The 21,063-nt window shown below is 38.9% G+C and overlaps 1 protein-coding gene across 1 annotated transcript in view; it reads left to right on the top strand.

The window, feature by feature from the left end:
• Positions 1-7,832: 7,832 nt before the first annotated feature.
• Positions 7,833-21,063, top strand: part of LOC150075985 (prolow-density lipoprotein receptor-related protein 1-like) — a 1,358,636-nt gene continuing 1,345,405 nt past the window's right edge. The window contains 1 exon segment of the mRNA XM_090387555.1: positions 7,833-8,189. Coding sequence (XP_090243681.1) covers positions 8,063-8,189 — 127 coding nt within the window. The 5' untranslated portion in view covers positions 7,833-8,062.

The raw sequence follows: 21,063 nt of genomic DNA, 5'->3' as shown, positions 1-21,063 counted from the left end.
CAAAACCTGGCAAAGGGACAACGAAGTAATTTAACCTATTGTCAATTTAACCTGGAGGCTTTAACCTATTGTCAATAGGTTAAAGACTCCACTAGTTCGGGGTTAAGAGATGTCTACAACAAATTCCTCTCTCGTCTTAAGTATGACCTAACAATCACAGGAAATAGCGACTAACACGACGCCAGGAAAACCATAAGTGGGCCATCAATTTGTTTTGTCTAATGAATGACGCGTTTTGCACTATGTACAGTATGTGGGTGGAGAAAAATACAAGACGGTTAACAACAGTTAACCTGGGTAAATTACTTTAACAAGATACAGAAAAAAAATGTACTAATGATCTGTAAATACACTGCTTGACAAAATTAACAGACAAAATGTTTTTCATGAATATTTTTTGTGAACTGTGTCGCCGAAGGCGAATATTTGATATTATAGGCATCTTGGCATGCAAATTTCGAGTTATCCAACAGAAATCGATCTACCATCTTCCAGAGCCGCACATTATGCAAATTATTCATGCCTATAAAAGCAGGGGTTGCGACAACATCACCTCATTCCCGTTTTTTTTTGTTTTTTTTTTTTTTTTGGCTTCCCCAGTGGGATAGTCACATGACCAGTACTCAGGATGGCAAGTCATCGTTGTTTAGATGATTCTTTGAGATGGCAGGCCGTTGGACGACTGAAGCCGGGCAGTCGGAGGTGGAGGTGGCACGTTGGCTTAATGTCAGTGTTGCCTGGGGCTACGTCAACGAAAACAGACCACTATCTGGCTCTAACAGCAAGACAGAACTCTAAGACGTCCTGTCATCAACTGTCTCTTAAAGTTGCTGCGGCCACGTGTAAACATTTCCAACCGGACTGTGTTAAGAAGGATCAATTCCAGTGGACTCTACGCAAGGAAGTCAGTAGTTTGTGTCCCATCCTCTTTCCTTCCCTACCAGTTGCCATACTTCTCTTTCTATAAACTTTTCCTTTCCTTATTTACGTTGAGGTTTCTAGCTTGTCTGGACGCGTCTTTTTTGGGTAGTAGTGCCTGGCTGCCTCCAGGTGACGCGGGATGGGAGTCAGGGGATAAGGACTGCGAAATGCCAGACGCCGGCACAGAAAACTCAACAGAACACACATGTACTCTAACAAAAAACAAAAGCAAATTATGACATTAGGGTCACCCGTAAATGATTACATCGAGCCATATATTTATTTTGTCTGTAAATTTCGTGTGTTCTCTGGTCGATTTTCCTGTTTTGCTGGAAAAAAAAAACCTTGGGAAAACCTTGCTATCTACGCCTGAGACCGACTAACTCAGCCACGGAGTGGAAAAATGTACTCTAACACACCCACTTATACACGCACTTACCGCATTGCCCTTACAGAGGCACCAGCGGCGTATAGGAGAAATCCTGGTTACCGCCATTTATGCAATCATACTTTGAATACAATTAACACTAAATCACCTCAGACCTCATCGAAACTAGTGCCATGAACATGTGACTTGGAGCCCTGACAAATGGGGTACAGTTCTGTTCTTTGATGAGTTCCGTTTTAGGCTACAAACAGATTCTAGACGTTATTTCATCTGGAGGCAATAAGTGTCCACCATAAGTGTCCCTCCAGAGAAAGGGACACTTATGGTGGAGATAGTGTTCACGTGTGGGATGGAATATGATCAACTGCCGCACAACCCTCCTCATGTTTTTGATAGGGGGGTACCGTAACTGCTAAGACGTACCGAGAACACATCCTGGAACCCTATTTACGACTTTTAAGGGGTGCGTTTGGCCTAGATTTTCTTTTTATGCACGACAGCGCCACTGCATGTAGAGCTCAAGTGGTGGAGGAATATCGTGAAACTGAAGATATCCAACGACTGCCGTGGCCAGCACGATCAGCAGACTTAAATCCGATCGGACATGTGTTGGGCGTTCTTGGGCGTCGCATTGCACGCTGACAGCCAACTTCTCGGTCACTTGGTGAGCTAAGGTTTACGCCTGTGGAAGAATGGGATTTGTTCCAACAAAATCTTTAGACACCCTTATATGGAGCATGATTCACCGCTCTTAATCCTGTTTAGCCGTTGTAGGGGATCATACGCCGTATTGTTGTCGTGTGACCATATTTTCGATCATCTTGTATCGACTTCTGTAATGTGAACTTTTTGGTAATTCTTATACAGTCCCTATAAATATCCCTTATACTTGTCCGAAGTTTCTTGTTGTCTCCTCATTTGATTTCTATGGTACACCAGCATACCAAATTTTGTCTCGCTTCCTCGCAAGCTGCACGAGTTACACCAAGTTTTCTACCTGTTCTGTTAATTTTGTCGAGCAGTGTAGTGAAGGTATAATATTGGTAAATGCAAGATTCCTGATATCGTTGAAGTTGAAAAATAAAATTAAAAAAGCTGTTAAGGAGTCCAATTGTTTTAGATTAGGCGTCGAGGCAATAATGACGTGAGGCGTTAGTATATCGTCTCTATAAATGCTTGTATTCCGTGGTCGGTGTGTGGGTCTTGTGAGATGAAAAACCGAGTTTCTGGTAGAAAAAACACTTGCGAGACCCTCGCCGAAGACTGACTAACTAGTGTGAAATAAATCCCATATGGGTGTAAGAACAGTGATTGTAAGCCACAGTGTTATCCACAAAAGCAGTTTTTAGGAGTAATGATGGAATCACACATAAAGTTCTCTCAGCTAGTGGAGACATGGAGGTACTAGAAGAAAGGGGCCTGAGTACAAGGATTAATGTCGGGCTACTCGGTTGTCCTTGTCGGTTTTGAGGGTCGTCCTTTGTTTGGTTTTAAAGCCTTTGCAATGGAAGGCCCAATTGCGTTACAACCGCTGTGTTCTCCTATTATATTCCTAATTGCTCCAGTTACAACTGGGGGATCTCACGGAATCCCTAAATGGATCAGCTAGGAATTTTGAAGAAGGATCGCCAACATAACAAAAGAAAGAAAAAAAAACCCTTAATATACACTTAGAAATGTTAATCTTTTATAGAAAGAGAGAGAGAGAGAGAGAGAGAGAGAGAGAGAGAGAGAACAGATCACTTCCACGGCCATCTACCGCTGCCCTCATTGTATTGATTGCTTGCTGCAATAATTCAAAAAACATTCAGCATTTAAAAAACAATTTTATTGCCTCCCGTCCATATTAAATTTGGCCTTCCGAAAAACTTGGTAAAAACCACAAACAAGATGAGTGATGTATTTTTATATTTAACATTAAATTCTGTAGAATAAGTAATCAAATAGGGGATATTTCGTCGAGGCACAAATTGGAAAACTTATGCAGGATGGCACATTTGAGCAATAACCAAGAAATAAATTTTAAAATGATTACTGCCAGTTTCCTAGGCAATGTTCGAGCAGAAAATCATGATTACATTACATGGGTGCCATAAAAAATAGTTTTTAATAAGTCCTTAGAGATAGATTTCCAGTTTTTTTTCCATCAACTCTGGGTGCTGTCAGAGATAATATTGGCAAAAGATTTCATCGAGAGATTTCTGATATGGCAAAGCGTACCAGGGAATACAGAATACAAATACGCTAGCCAACTATTGATTACAGAAGCTCCAGATAAAAGTCAACAAGTTAGATTGACGTACGCAGTGCGTTATATTTCAGGCGAGTTCGATTTTTATTTCCTAAATTAATTGATTTTTTTTTAAATCTGTGATCATTAGAAGTGAAAAGCAAATATCTAATTACCTTGCTAATTAATTAACTAATAATATATAAAAATAATCTTTCATTTCACTGCACAACGTAATCTTCACTCAACGTTTGTAATGCATTACTTATTTCACCTGGATTTTTAATAAAAATTGAAATAAGTAAAGCATTACAAATGTTGAATGAAGATACTAAAGTTACAATATACGGCATATGGATATTAAAAAAAATAATAATAAAATAATAATTGTCGAATTTCTTTTGTTTTGATTTTAATGAAATTTGGAAAGGATCGACATATCGTTTCGAAAAGGGCAAATATAAAATTTCACTAAAATCCATTCATTGGGAGTGGAATTATTACATGAGGGGCGACGGGAAAAAAAAAGTAGTAATTTAATGATTTTTATTTCTTTTGATTTTAATGAAATTTGAGACGACTCAACGAATCTTTTGAAAAGAGACAAATATGAAATTTTATGAAAATTCATTTTCTTGAGTCGAGTTATTACATGCGGACAGACGGACGGAAGGACATGGCAAAGGCAATAGACGCTTTCCTCATATATGCTAACGCGCCAAAAAACTGACTATTGAGGTGGTTTCAATGGCTTAAAATAATAAGTAGACATTCATATTACTCATACTAGGGACATGTTTGTTTATTCTTATTATTTTTTACTATTAAAATAGCATATGACGAACTCAGCAATAGACTTTACATAAGTTTTCATAAGTTTTGAAATCGTTGCTCATGGACTTTTCCGCCAGGTTGTGGACGGTCCCCACGTCATCATTAACAGTCCAACGAAACCAGCCGTAGGTACCCTGACTCTTCGGACTCCGCTCCCCGCGGGGTCGGACCTGGCGGTATGGTAGTTTCGCCACCGACTATGAAATGAACAAATATTAACTGTTCATTAAATCACTAATGAAACTTGTATCTCCATCGGATCATGCCATCTCATTTTCACGAAAAACTTTCCTGAACGGTTCGTGTCACGTCTGTTAACAAAGAAAGACAGAATTTGGTATGGTGATGTATCATAGAATAACGACGTATTGAGGAGACAGCGAGAAACTTGACAGGTATAAGGGATATGGAATTGTATAAGAATTACCAAAAAGTCACATTACAGAAGTCGATACAAGATTTCGAAATTCATGGTCACATGACATCAGTACAGCGTATGGCCCCTCTAATAGCTAAACAGGCCTGGCAGTGGAAAACCATGCTCGATGTAACGGTGCCTGTAATATTCCGTGGCAACAAATCCCATTCTTCCACCAGCGCAGACCTTAGCTCGCCAAATGACCGAGGAGTTGGCTGTCGGCGTGCAATGGGATGCACAAGGGCGTCACACACATGTTCGATCGGATTTAGTGTAGTGATCGTGCTGGCCAGCAGTCGTTAGATGTCTTCAGTTTCAAGATATTCTTCTGCCACTTGAGCTCTATGTGCAGTGTCGTCGTTCATGAAATCCCAATAGTTTTAGTTTATAAAACCCTATGTGCGACTTTTCCTCCTAAAAAGTCGCACATAGGGTTCGAGGATCTGTTCTCGATATCTCTGCGCAGTTGTGGTATCCATATGAAAAACATGGAAGATGTAATTGTAGCGAGCTATTCCAAATTATGGACACTATAGACAGATATCAAACTTGTTTAGCCACGATTTGGTCTTTCCGTACATTAGAATCAGCTTTGGATTAACTTTATAAAAAATTTGGACAGAAACTCGTTTTTAATTTTTTTATTCCACTCCCATTATAATATTTTTCTGTTCAGTTTCTGTTTCTGTTCAATATATTTCTCAAAGGACAGTGCAGCTTTTAAATTTTTGTTTGACTGTAAAACTTATTAGGAGAGCATCGTCAAAAGAATAATCGTGTTTATTGTAATTGAACTATTCTAATTTATAGATTTCTATTCGATACTCGGAATTTGCATGCCAGGATGTCTATTATATCAATAGACAAGTAAGAAGTTTATGCCTTCCATCTCGTATGTTACTACAAAAAAAAAAAATAAATAAAAAATACATGGCCCATTGAGAATTAGCAGCGCTGAAAGTCTGGTGCCCTTAATAATTATATAATATGTATGCAGTCACGATGGATTTTTAAACTCAAGAGAATGAGCTGAAAATTTATCTATTCATTTTTATATATTAAATACTGAAAGAGTCGCATACATAAGGATCTAACGTTCTAGTTTTTATGCTCAACATTCGTTATTTTTATATTTTATTTATTCACATAAATAAAAAAATGATTAAATATTAATTAAAAATTATTAATTTTAATAAATAAAATTCAATTATAAAAAGTTAAAAAATGATCCTTTTGCCGTCCGTCGACTCCATAAATCCTAAAAACCATTTGGATTCTGAGGAGGTTGCTGCTTCCCGCCCCCCCCTTTTTTTTTTAATCTGAAAGAAGAAGAAATAAAAAAGAAGCTAGGGAAAGGAAAAACAACTTGACGCCCTCTAAAAGTTTCAGTGACGTTACTATATATATGCAGCGAGGATAAAAAAAAGTTATTGTACAACAGAGGCTCCCAAAGTTTTATACCTTGCGCCCAAAGCCCCGCCAACCCGGTGGTGCAAGTGGTGTACCGAACCAGGGCGGCAATGACTAAGGAGTGGCAGAGACCAAGAGGCGGTAAAAGCCAATGTTCTGTAAACGCTAAAAGAGACGGCAAAGACTTAAGGAGACTAAAAGTTCAATGTATCGAAAAATGTGTTTTGTGGTATTTTTTATTAACAAATAATGAATTTTAAATTTAAAACTTTTATTTTCAGATGTCTGACGGAAGGAAACGACTCTGGTTATGAATACAGAAAAAGGAAAATAAAAAAAAAAAAAAAATGAAAAGCGACCAAATAAAAAAAAGGAACAAGTTCAATTACCAGATTTCTGGATATCCAGCCACAGCCAGGTCCATCGACTTCGATTTCCTCTAGCTTTACTGCTATTGATAAAGAAATTGAAACACGTGAATTATCACCTGCCCAAGATGTTGACATTCCAATTCACCAAGAAACGCTAGGAGCAAGTGAAGCAAATTCAGATGAAATTATATATTATTTTGTAAATATATTTTTTTAATTCCCAACAAAAAAAAATAAAATAAAATAATAATAATATAAGAAAAATGACCGTGGGGGCGGATAGGGGCGGCAATGAGAAGTTTGCACCAGGGCGACTATATAGCCTGCTTGTGCCCCCTTAACATATTCCATAAATTTCACGCCCCATGCTACAATTAGACAAAGAAATATATTTGACATAAAATTTACATACATAATTTTATAAATTAATGTATACTTCAGTCCATTTAATCTCCAAGATTGAAATTAAATACGCTTCGTACCTGCATTAGTGGGACTGATTCGACAGCTTCTTGAAACAATTTATCGTGCAGAGTTTGGTATTTTGACTTGACCACTCTCAATCTCTATGCGTTTACTGATAACTAAATTACATAAACCAAGCAATAGATTAAAAAAAAATGTATTATTATTATTATTATTATTATTATTATTATTAGCCGTATGATGAAAGAAAGCCTGAGGCTTATGCTGCACCAGCCAAAAAAAAAAAAAAAAAAAATTCCTGAGTTACCGTGAGAGAGGAATCACCAAGAAAGAGAAGAATGATGATATCCAGCTCAGGACCCTGGGTATGCCAAGCCCATACTGACCAGATGTGAGCCACTCTCCTCCCCCACCAAAAACCCCAAAGCATCAACCTCCCTAAGGGGGGGGGGAGCCTCCCACATTTGATTAGTGTATTGGTAAGCTGTGTACTTTAGACTTTTTATAAGACTAATTACCGTCTTAAGGCATTTTTACTGCCAAACTATTTACTGAAGCTGAAGGTCCAACAGGTTGCCCTGAAAATATTATTATCCCTTCCTAAAATTTGTAATTTTCCTTTAGAGTTTTAGTCAACGTTTAGAAATTGAGGGAATGTCCTGTACATGCAGTTCCATTCGAATGATAAAACCAAATGCTTCGCCGACGGATTGCACTCAGTCTCAAACTCCACGATCGGTGCTGCGACACTATGACGTCATCAATAGGAGAGCGAGCTTCGTTCAAGGTTACGAGTAGTTTGCGGGCACGCTCAGTTCGGAGTGAAAGCTCGCAACGAGCGCTTTAGGGTTAAGTAGATACTGATCGTCTCAAGGAGGTAGCCATTCATTTCCGACGGATTTTGGATCAAGTGAATAATAGTCATTGAGCACTGACAGCTTCTGCTGTTCGTTTCCCGAGAATTTGTTTATTGTGCGCAACTGTATTTTACAATGATATGTAAACAATAATAAATTTTACCAGTGTTACGTATATGTTTCGCGAAGTTATCAGAAGAGGTGGGGATGACCACTTTCAGTGTCTTGAACATTTGCCGGAGAAGCTGGACATGGAGGGGCATTGCAGTGATTTTTGTTTTAATTGGAAGTATAAGGTTTTGGGATCTTTCTGTGATGGTGGCCAAAGCAGAAGGTAGGGATGGTGTAATATTTTAAAATAACTCGACCACTTTTTCCATCACATGTACCATTCATCGTGTACGCATTATCGGTGTTTGTGGATGAATTTGTGTATTAGTATATATATATACGTGGTGTATCCGTTTGTTTGGCTGTCTACAATTTATTATCTGCAGTTTAAAATGGTCAGTGTGGTGTATATTTTGAGTGCGAAAGATGCTCTGTAAATTTGCTTTGTATAGTCACTTTTACTTCTCATCCACATTTTGAAGAAGTGTAATACAATTAAGTTTTCATCATGATATTCCTACATAGATAAAATTCTATCATCATAATTATATATTTGGCCATTGTTTTTACACCGTATGATTTTATTATTATGCGGATGAAACTAAAAGGTTAAGTCAAATGAAAGTGGATCACGACGCATTATGGGAAAATTATTACATCTTAATACTATTTGAGAGAAAAAAAAAAGTGTCTGTCTGAACCTTGTAGGCAGGCAACATAGCCGTTATGATAGTATATTTTTGTAGACCGCATTCCGTATCTAGCAACATCGAAGTTTATGGTAACGAAGGAAATATGAAGTAACATTTTATCTACTGTCATTGCAGATTTTTATCAACAGCGCATATGATACCATAGAAGACGAAATATGGATAAAGTGTGATTCTGCGAATGTGCACATATGGTTTCTAGTGGAATAAGTCACTGCTAGTATTTCTAAAAATACTCTCCACAGACATTAATATATTTATTTTGTGTCCTTAGCCTGTTATACAACGTTTCTATAAAGATTTCAGTAGCTCCAACAGTATATGTGTGCCAACATACATCCTTTGTAACATCGCCATTTGAGTTTACTCTACTTCTCTTCAGCTTTTAAGTCTTTCAAACACTTTGAAGTAACAGGGTGATTGATCTGGACCTTATGATTACCCTTGATGATTAGGTCAAGGATGTATTTATAGCAGTACCACTGTAGCTACTCATATATTTTTCCTGACATGGTACAAACAGGCTGATGACATAATGGGATAAGTAATGTCCTCAGTGAGCAGTTTTAAATAAATGTAATAGTTTTCCTACTACATTTGACTTGACCTTATTATATATATTTAGCTATAGGAAATTGTGGCATCCATCAACTTGTAAATATTTTATAGGCTATACTTTCTTGGAAACACTTATTCTTTCCTTAATATGTAAGATAATCACTGTCTAACCAACCTTCATATAGTCTTTGTGATTGATACTGCTAAAATAAAATTGGGAGAAAATAATAGATCATTATTAGCCATGGTTGTATATAAGTAATAAGTTGCTGAATGGTTGCAATTACAAAAAGAAGTCCACTAGAATAGCAATAAACTTTATTCAGTAAGAGATGGAATAGCTGATAAAGAAATTACTATAGAATATAGTATATTTACAAATGGATAAGTTGTAATAAATGGATGGGAGAAGTGTGAAATTCCTTCCATCCCTTTATTAAAGGGGGATTGTTAAATAACTAGAATTTACTTACATTTTCTAAATTTTATTTCACTGTTAACTACTGATACTGTTTAGGCACATATGCCAACAGATTGGAAGAATAGGGATATCAAGAGTCAGCACTGGGCTGCCCTGAGTACACTACATGTTGTCTGAGCCAGCTGACTCCTCCCATGTTCCTGTGGAGGACTATAATTTTGTAAAAGAAGTGTTCGAATTGTTTTTTCTAAAGTTTTCAGAATCACATTTTATAATAACAAATCAATACAGAAATTTTATAAAAACCAGTTTATTTGTAGAAATGCTTTAAACTGTACAGTTTTCTGTAGAATATTATTATAGAAAATTTGTGTTAAGAGGAAGAAAAAAAAAAGCCAGCTAATTTATTTTATAAGTAGCAACTTGCTTGGAGTAATATTATGATTAGATTTATCGTGATGAATTTGCTAAATGCAAGTACAAACAATAGAGGACTGTAATGTTACAGTCCTCTATTGCCAACCGGGCTAGCCGGGTGGGTAAAGTGCCTGCCTGGCAACCTAGAGGTCGCGGGTTCGAATCCCGCCTCGGGCTTGGATCAAAGTACTACAAAAACCTTGGGAGGTGCATTATGGCCACAGAAGCTGATGCGCCAACAACTACCAAAAAAAAAAAAAAAAAAAAAAAAAAAAGTCCTCTATTATAGCAAGAAATTTTTGCACTCGGAACAAAGAAAAAATACTGCCCCTGGACTTTATAATAATAAAATTACTGTATTTTCTGGACCATAGGGCACACATTTATTTATTATTTATTTTTTTACTAGAAAATGGTGTCCAAAATTTCCCTGCATGTTATGAATCGAATGAATGAATGAATCCTGTGGCATGCATGCCTTGTGCAGATCCCATGGGGGGGGGAGTGGAAGAAACAACCGAAAAATCAGAAATGAATATATAGTTTAAATTCCACTTTTATATCCAAAAATTATAATTTGGATTTCGATATGACAGGAACTCATAGTTCACATTTACTATAAGGCATTAGTGAGCTCCTCACAACATTGATTCTGTAAGGACAAATGTTTATTTGTTAACCTCAGGGCTCTTTTCCAATAGGCACCTTTGTCACTGTGCCTCCTAGACACAGTGACAAATATATAATTTGAGTAGAATTCAAAATGACTTCATTCCAACAATAAATTTCTACAAAACTAATTTTTGGAGATAAATTCTAAGATAAATTCTTTTATCTTTCTTTCTGTTAGCAGAATCATTAACAATGTCATCAAAGTTTGTATTGTAAGTTAGTGCTGGAATAAGTGTTTTTTTTTTTTTTTTTTTTTGTATATTGAGGGTCTAGCGGCTCGTGGGATTTCTCCCATCTCCGCGAATGTTCTATGTATCGGTGACAGTACCCTGTCAAAGTCAGAGATTTAGAAGTGTGTGGGTCATGAGTAGTGTTATATGTTGTGCCCATTGTTTATCCGGCTTATTGGCCGCCAGGCCCCTAATGGGACCAGACGTTGTCCATACCTCGCCACGTGGAGGCTAGCCGGGTGTTACCATTGAGTCAGTTGTACTCTGGCTGGTCCTGCCACTTACTTTCCTGGGATTTTAGTGGCTAGGACCTAAAATAAAATTGGAACGACCGCGGTTGATTTTAAATCACTTACATTAAAGCACTAATATGGGGGTTGACGCTGAAAGCCTGTTTCTAAAGTGCCTAAAAGGTTGGGCGAAATTTTTTGGTGTATTTAAATTTGGACGTGTAGGGCTATACGCTGTGCAAGAAAAAGTGCTGGGAGGGGAGAATGAAGGCTGGTGGGTGAAATAGGAAGAAGAGGGTCGATAGGGTAGGTGACCCCCAATTTTTCAGTGAGGCATGCCCATGCCCCACCAGAGGGGAAGAAATGGTGTGGCAGGGAAGAGAGGCGACAGCAAGCCGTCACCTCCCACCCCTGCCGGGTGTGGGAGTAAAAGAATTGCACTGCACAAGAGAGTGCAGAGCATAGAGCCAATATGGCTCCGTTGAGGCAGCAACTTGGAGTTCTCTATCTTCGTTGGTCTTCTCTGTCATTGGTAGCCATATTTTTCCTCAGCTATGAACACTGGTCAGGTCCATTGTTGGTCTGTTAGCTATGGCTGTGGTTCTCTTCATCATGGGAAGATCCGCAGCTCCATGGGGTTATTCTTGCGATCGCTGGTTTTAGATGATTAGTAGTAAGCAGGTTCCCGGGCGAGGTTCTCCATGAGTCCTCTCCACGCATGTTCTGTGTTTTTTTTTTTTTTTTTTATTTACCTTCTGTAGATGGCTATCAATGTTTTACGCCTACCAAATAGTTTTTGGGCATATTCCTTTAGCTCCCTGTATTCCTCAAGTGAGTCCAATAGATGTGATTCCAAGTTCTTGGGGAGGTAGTGTATTGCAGTGATCAGTCTGCACCTGAGGTCCTCATAATGGGTGCAATCATACATAATGTGCTCCCAGCACTCAAGCTCCCCACAGGCACATCTCGGATCCACCTCAATCCCCAGCGCTGCCAGCTTGGCTGTTAAGGCCCCGTGACCAGTCAATAAATAGGTGGTGTATAAGCCAGGTTGAAACCAAGTTGGGGGACTGGGGTACATCCTGTCGATGTTTGGAATGAATTTCCTGGTGATATTTCCCTTATTTGAGTTGGCCCAGCACTCCTGCCAAACTTGCATCAGGTGTTTTTGCAGCCTTGTCTTTTAATTTTTTTGTGGTGCATTAACGTCCACAGTATAGCCATGGTATGTACAAGGTATTCCTTTCTCTATGTGGTAGTTCATTCCCCTACGCATGATCTCTAAGTCAAGGGGAAGAGCTCCGGCCAAGACCTGCAGCGCGTGGGTGCTGGTTGTCCTACAAGCACGTGTAACTGTCAGTAGGATTGTTCTTTGCGTTGCATCAAGGATGCTTCGGTTTACTACAGTTCCTGTTTTGGAAAACCATATTGCTGAGGCGTAAGTGATGATCGGTAGGAAGGTTGTTTTATAAAACAATGACAGGGCGCATTGGTTTAACCCCCAGTCCCGCCTGACGATCCTAGCCACCAATCCAGAGTATCTTTTGATTTTGGCTCTGATATAAGTTAGATGGTGTTTAAAAGTAAGATTACCATCCAGTATAACTCCTAAATATTTTAACTGGGTCACTAATTTTATTGTGGTAGGTCCCACCTTTATTTGTGGCGGTCTATGTATATCAAGCTTGCCTTTTAGCAGGACGGAGGACGTCTTTGTTGTTGATATCGCCAGGCAGTGGGTTCTAGTCCAGTTTTGCAATATCAGCATTGCCTGATTGGCCTTTTCCTCTAGCTGGGCCCGGCTATCTGCAGCAATGGTGAGGACCAAATCATCAGCAAAGGCCTGGGAGCGCACATCACCAAGGTGCAAAGCCAAGAACCCATCCAAAACCATATTCCACAGGAGCGGCCCCAGAACAGAACCCTGGGGACAGCCCCTGTGGACATCACGATTCACTCTACCATAAGGTGCTTCCACGATGATGCGTCTCTCGGAGAGATAAGACCTAATTATGGAATATAAGTTGATCGGCACATGTGCCAGCCTTAGTCTTGCCAGTACGCTCGGCCACCAAATGGTGTCGAATGCCCCAGCGAAGTCAACAGAGATGGCTAGAAGATATTTATTATTGCAGTTTGCTGCTGATTCCGATAGGCTACGCAAGGCTTCCACAGTAGACGAACCCTTCTTCTGGAATCCGTATTGCGATGTCTCTGTGAGTTTCGCTGCCTGGTAATGCTGATTTATCCTTGTACAGAGTAGTCTTTCAAGCAGTTTGCTTGCAACCGGCAGCAGGGCTATTGGCCGATAGGAGTTTGGCAGGTGGGGTGGTTTGTTCGAATTTTTGGCGATTAATTTTACCTTTGCTGTCTTCCATTTTTTGGGGAAGATGCCCTTAGCCAAGCAGCTGTTATATAGGTGTAAGAGGAGGTCTGGAACGATCTCCACGGTCTTCTTAATAATTTCGGGTTCTAAGTAGTCCAGGCCTGGACATTTATTATTTCTTATCGTGGTTGCCATTTGTTGTAGTTCATCCCGTGTCAAGGGTGGCTCCTGAGTGTCTGTTGAGTAAACTTCATTATCTTGACAGATGATAAGTTGCTCTGGCAGTGATGGCTCTATTGGTTTCGGGAAGATGGCATCCAATATATTGCTTATAGATTGTTGCCACGTGGTGGTATAATCACCTTGTGGTGTCTGGGTGGTTGAAATGACTTCCCCCCTGGGAAGTTTATTCGTCACTATCTTGTATACCACACCCCAGGGTTTGGTGTTCCCTGTTGTGCTTACAAAGGTCTCCCAGGCCTTGCGTTTGCTCTTGACGATCGCATTTGTGTAGCTGTTTCTGGCTTCTCTATATCTTTCCCTTAAAGCTTCAACCTCATGGGCCGGCCATGTACGCCTTGCCCGTTGGAATTGTTTTCTTCTTGTAATTGTTTCCCATCTGAGCTGTTGAATTTCCAGGGTCCACCACGGGACAGCCCCCCGGATCGGGCTTCTTCTTTTTATTGCTGCGTTGCTGGCTTCTGTTATTATCTTGGTTACTTTAGTTTGGGTTTTATTGGGTTCCTCGAGCTGATTTGTCTCAGTTAGATGTTGGGCCGTTGCTGGTATTAGGATTTCCTTAAAACATTCCCAATTTGCTTTGCGAATGGCATATCGGCTCTGTATTTGCTTGGATATTGGGGCTCTGTCAAGTGACCTTGCTATCTGATAGGTAATCACTCTGTGATCGGACATTGTCCACGAATCCCGAACAAGCCAATCCTTAATATAGCCTGCGACGTTCCTAGTGGACAGCGTGACGTCGATCGTGGCCTCCCACAGTGTGTTACAGAACGTGGGCAGTTGGTGTGGCCGATTTAGTACCATGATCGGGGAGTTAGAAAGATATTCATCTAGTATTTGCCCGTTCCGAGTTCCGCTTCTGTCCGGAGTCAGGCTGTGCCAGGTGGGGGATTGGCAATTGACATCTCCCCCTATGATTATTTTCTCGTCCGGGAGCAAGTCTACCAAAACTTGAAGGTATTGTGTAGCTGGGGTAATGTCCTCCCCTGGTCTACAGTACAGTGCCACTATGTAGAACTGGCCTAGTGGCGTCAATACGTGGGCACAAGCTGCCCATGACGAGCATAGTTGTTTAACTTTCGTGACTGTGTAGTCTGGGTTGCGTACCACTACCGCCACCCAAGGGGTATCTTCCTCTTCGTGTACTATCTTATATGTGATTGGGTATCCACACACCCGTTTAGAGTGGGTGTACGGCTCCTGAAGTATGAGAATGTCTGCATTGATTTCGTCAGCTTTTATCCTTAGCTATTCTGCCACTGCTCTGGCTCTTTGCGCATTTTGTTGGATGATCTCTATTTTGGATGTATTATATTTCTTATTGTTTGTCTCCATAGTTGGTTCTCTTTTGGTATTGACCCTTTGCTTTGATATAGACCGGGCAGTTTGGATCTCTGATCGAATGTGTGGAATAAGTGTTGTGGACATGCAAGTAAATTCAATACCAAATTTATAGAAATGCTTCCTACTTTTTTTAGAAACAAAAAAATTAGATTTAACACAGGGCCATTTTAATATGTTTGATATAAAGTAGTGAGACCTTGGAAGGATGAGTACTTAGAGCCTATGAACACCGAAAGATGGCCCTAGTTAACAAATATTAAATTTATTTTATAAACACCAAATTGTTTAAATTTTTTTTACAAGTGTCTAGCATGTACAATTCCTTTACATAGTTATCAAATATATTTGGTGATGCAGTTCAGTAGTTGGAGGAGGCATTTGATTCTGGTAGTTTATGGCTGTGCCCTTAGGTGACACATAATGCACCTTCAACATGATTGTGGCACACTGCAGGAAAAGTTGGCCACCCCTGTTTATCGTTTAGCACAGAGTGAGGTTTTTGTAAATTTGTTCTATTTGTTCTAGAAACATTTTCTATTTGTAGAAGAATAAGAAAAATTTACCTCAATATAATACGTAGAACACTTCTCTCCAGAAATTAAAATGAATAAAAGATTAATGCAAAATGATTACAGTAAAAAATCAACTGAGCACACTTCCAAAATTAATTAAAATTCAAAAAATTAATTAAAAAATCAATTAAAGTTAAATGTAAATTTTTAAAAACAACTTTCCTTCCTACCTCAAAATTACGTTTAACTTTAATTAATTTTTTAAATTTTAATTAATTTTGGAAGTGTGTTCAATTGATTTTTTTTACTGTAATCATTTTGCGTTAATCTTTTATTTGTTTTAATTTCTGGAGAGTATTATACGGAAGTGTTCTGTGCATTGTATTGAGGTAAATTTCTCTTATTCTTCTACAAATATTGATATCAACGTAGAATGTATTGAGCACCATAGCTCTGTTATATACTATCAGAAACTTTTTCTAGAAAGAATTACTGGGAATTACCATTAGCTCTGCCTTACCTTCAATATACGACACACCAACTATCCTACCATTTTGCTTCTTCCCACTGAGATCTAAACATGCAATAATAAGCAGTACAATCCGAATGCTGGTATTAGTAATTATTTGATTGACCTTATCCATGATCTTCAAGTATTAGTAATGCCTCCTATAAATCAATGAGTTACCATTGGAGAGAGAGAGAGAGAGAGAGAGAGAGAGAGAGAAAGAGAAAGAAAGAAAGAAAGAAAGAAAGAAACCCATCTCTTTAGTAACCCATATTTTTGTGTATTGTGCAGTATGGTAGTTTTAATTCTTTATAAATTTATAGTCCTAATAAAATGGGTACAAGTCAGAAGAGGTTTTTGTACATTAATGACTTCAAATTAAGGTATTAAATTATTCCAAAAAACAAGTAAACAGGGCAACAAGAAAGATATTTTGTCTTCCTCTAATCCAGAAAACATCCCATCTTGTCTGAACAAGAAGATTTCATTATCCCCTCAATCGCCAACTACAACACTGCAGCGGCATCGAGAGCCACAAAAAAAGATGGATGAACTGCCATCTTCCTGAAGAATTCATTTGTGATAGCGTCAGAATCCAAATGTCCCTCATCTACCTTCAAGGCACCGACCGGGCTAGCCGAGTGGGTAAAGTACCTGCCCGGCAACCCAAAAGTCGCGGGTTCGATTCCCGCCTCGGGCTTGGATCAAAGCACTGCAAAAACCTTGGGAGGTGCAATATGGCCACAGAAGCCGATGCGCCAACAACTCCCCAATCTACCTTCAAGGCAATCCAATCCACATCAGAACAAAACTGTCAAATAACTTTCTGGACATCATATTGGTCTACATACCTCTTAAGTCCTCCATGGAAAGATATTCCGAATTTGTAAACTGGGCTATCACTAAAATCTCAAAAAACAGCTCCATCATTATTGGAGGGGATTTTAATTCGTCGCTACCATCTAGTGATCTGTCTAAATTTTTAACATCACAGTTTGAAAGCCTTTAATTTCACCACCCACCAGAGGTAACAGCACACTCGACCAAATCTTCTGTAATGCTGCTATGTCTTCCGAACTTCCACTCTCAGTTGCATTTGAATCTGACCATGATCCAATTTCAAAAATACAGCGGATTCCGGTTAATCGGGGCAGCTGTTTATTTGGGGCAAATCTTAAAAAACAGAACCCAATCGAGAAAATAACCAGGGTTTACTTCGCTTAATTGGGACAACATGCTGTTTAATCGAAACAAATGGCCCTCAGTCCCCAGCAGCTTTCACTCTCCCTCTTACGGCAGCGAGAGGATTAGAGTGGAAGCAGAGGGTGCTAAGAATCTCTGGGTACGACCAGGCTGCCACGCACGGAAACTGAACTTGGCCTGTTATAACGTAAGAACACTCATCGGTGAAGACAGGATATTAGAGCTGGAAAAGGAATTAGAAAATGTGAATTGGAATATCATCGGTTTGGCTGAAACAAGAAGAAGAAATGAATCACTTATAAGTTTATCAAGTGGAAATCTGCTGTACACCAATGGAAACAGTGAAAGGAGTGAAGGTGGAATTGGGTTTCTGGTCCATAAAGATTTTAAAAACAACATTTTGGAATTCAAAAGTACATCACCAAGAGTGTCAAGACTAATACTCAAGATTTCTAAGAGATACAAGCTAAAGATTATAATGATTTATGCACCAACATCGAGCCATGATGATGAAGAGGTTGAAGAAATGTACACTGAAATTGAGAGTCTTCTAGATGAGCAGAAAACCCACTACACTATTATTATGGGAGACTTCAATGCTAAGGTTGGAAAAAGACAAAACAGCACAGAAAGGGGAACTATAGGAAATTTTGGAATTGGTGAAAGAAATGAAAGAGGTGAAAGACTTGTGGAATTTGCAGAATCTCAAGGACTGTCAGTAATGAACACTTTTTTCAAGAAAAGGGTGAACAGAAAGTGGACATGGAAGAGTCCAAATGGATTAACTACTAATGAAATCGACTTCATCCTCACTAATAGAAGATATATTGTGAATGATGTCACCGTCCTGAATAAGGTAAATGTTGGAAGTGATCACAGAATGGTAAGATGTACACTTGATATAGATGTAGGAAAGGAAAGGAAAAAACTGACTCGAGTAAATAATACAAAGGTCTTTGAGATAACAGAAGAGGAGAAAAAGCAGTATGTACTGGAACTTAAGAACAAGTTTGAGCTTCTGCAGACTGCTGAGGACCAAGATATCGACGAGGAATATTACAACTTTTTGAAAGTGATAAAGCCCAAGAAACCTATAGGGAAAAAGAAATCCAAAGAAGAAAAAATTAGTCAAGAAACACTTGTCATGATGAACCGGAGACAACAAATGAAAAGCAAGAAAAACACTGACAGGGAGAAAATTGAGTATACTGAGTTATGCAAAGCCATTAGAAAGAGACTCAGAGAGGACATAAGAAGATTTAACACAAGAAAAGTAGAACAAGCATTAAGGGAAAACAAAGGATTTAAATCAGCAGCCATGAGCAGTAATACAGAAAGACAAATGATACTGAAACTGAAGAATAGCGATGGTGTACTTATAAACAGCAGAGAAGGCATAATTCAAATAGCAGAAGACTACTATAGAGAATTATACAAGGAGCAGGGGAATGATGCCAGCAGTGGAGAAGATGGATTGCAAAGTAGTAACACATACGACATACCCAATATTCTTCCTGATGAGGTAGAACATGCATTGAAGAAAATGAAGAATCAGAAAGCCCCGGGGGAAGATGAAGTTACTGTAGAGTTGTTAAAATTGGGAGGAAGAGACATAACACAAAAACTGGCAAGGCTCTTCACAAAGTGCATTAGCAAAGGTGTGACGCCTAAGCAGTGGAATAATGCAATCATAGTTTTGCTGCATAAGAAAGGAGATAAATCAGAAATTGGAAATTATAGACCAATTAGCTTGTTATCCCACATCTACAAGTTGTTCACAAGGGTCATTACTAACAGATTAGAAAGAATACTGGATGAGAATCAACCGAAAGAGCAAGCTGGCTTTAGGACAGGATTCTCAACTATGGATCACCTTCATGTAATATCACAGCTAATGGAGAAAGCAAATGAATATAAAACACCATTATGCCTGGCATTTGTGGATTATGAAAAGGCATTTGACTCCATACAGCATAAGGCAATGTTTCGGGCACTGGAAAGACAAGGCATTGATACCCCATATATTATGATTTTGAAGAAAATATACGAGAGTGCTACCTCCTTTATTAGACTAGACAAAGACAGTAGGAAATTTAAAATTGAGAAAGGAGTTCGACAAGGAGACACAATATCTCCGAAGCTGTTTACTGCTGCCCTTGAGGAAGCTTTCAGAAGATTAGACTGGTCGCAGAAAGGAGTCAATGTGACGGAGAGTACCTAAACCATTTGCGATTTGCAGATGACATTGTGGTCATAAGCCATGATCCCAAAGAATTAGAGGAAAATCTTAATCAGTTATGCACAGCTAGTAAGGATTTTGGACTAAAGATGAATATGGCTAAAACAAAAGTAATGATGAACAAGTATGCCACAGAAAGGGAAATAATGATTGAAGGAGCAGTAATTGAAAAGGTGGAGTCATATACTTATCTGGGACAAGTTATTAGCTGTAATAATGATAAATGGCTGGAAGTCAAGAGAAGAATAAATTTTGGATGGATAGCATTCAGGAAATATAGTCACATACTGAAGAGCAATATCCCAGTTTGTCTGAAACGTAAAATAATGGACCAATGTATACTCCCCACCATGACTTATGGAAGTGAAACTTGGGCACTCACCAAAAGAATGGAAGAGAAGCTGAGAACCACACAGCGAAGAATGGAACGAATCATATTGGGAATAAGACTGTTAGATAAGAAGAGAAACACATGGATTAGGCAACAAACTCAAGTAAAGGACATTCTTATCAAAACTAAAGAACTAAAATGGTCTTGGGCAGGACACATAGCTCGAAGACATGATGACAGATGGACTAAGAAAATAACAGAATGGTATCCAAGAGGAGCTAGAAGAAAACCTGGAAGACAAAGGCGGAGATGGATAGATGAAATTCATGAGTTTGTGGGTAGTAAATGGATGTCCAGTGCTCAAAACAGAAGCAACTGGAAAGTTGCTGGAGAGGCCTTCATCCTGCAGTGGATTGAAAATGGCTGATGATGATGATGATGATGATGCTGTTTAATCAGGGCAGGAGACCACAGCACTGGAGATTAATTACCCTATGATTGTCTCCGACCGAACCACATGGTACGAACCACGTGGTACGGTTGGATTTCAGGAGGTCAAAGCATAAAACAATAAAAACAATTAGGTTACCTGTTTATTGGGCTTTTCTATGACCTCCTGAAATCCAACCGTGGTACGGTTGGATTTCAGGAGGTCAAAGCATAAAACAATAAAAACAATTAGGTTACCTGTTTATTGGGCTTTTCTATTAGTGCAATCTATCATAAACGGATAGTAAACTCGATGTTATTGAATTTGCGATAATACCGACAGCTGGAATTCTGTGGGCTATAATTCTGTGGCCGATTTTCACGTATCATTTACTTTTTTAATTGGTAAGGAAATAAAGGGTAAATTTTTGCTTAATATATCTTTACTTTTATAGCCTGTGGATAATATTCCTCCTATTTTTGCTGATTAGAATCGCTGTTTAATAGAATTAAAATTCAATTCACAAATTACTACACATCGTATAGTGAACGGTACTTTACTGTGGTGAGTCCATCGTAACGTGATTTGCTTGTACAGTGAACCATTTGTAAAGCAGGGGGTCCAGTGTATTTTTAACTATTTACTTGAAACTCTGAATAATTGGGGCAGCCGCTTAATCTGGCCAAAATGCACTAGTCCCGATGTGTTCCAAATAACCGGAAT

This window comes from Mastigoproctus giganteus, chromosome 13, assembly GCF_048544385.1.
Source record: "Mastigoproctus giganteus isolate SK-2022 chromosome 13, ASM4854438v1, whole genome shotgun sequence".
Lineage (NCBI taxonomy): Eukaryota > Metazoa > Arthropoda > Arachnida > Uropygi > Thelyphonidae > Mastigoproctus > Mastigoproctus giganteus.
The sequence above is the reverse complement of the archived record's forward strand: the minus strand, read 5'-3'. Positions and strand labels throughout refer to the sequence as shown.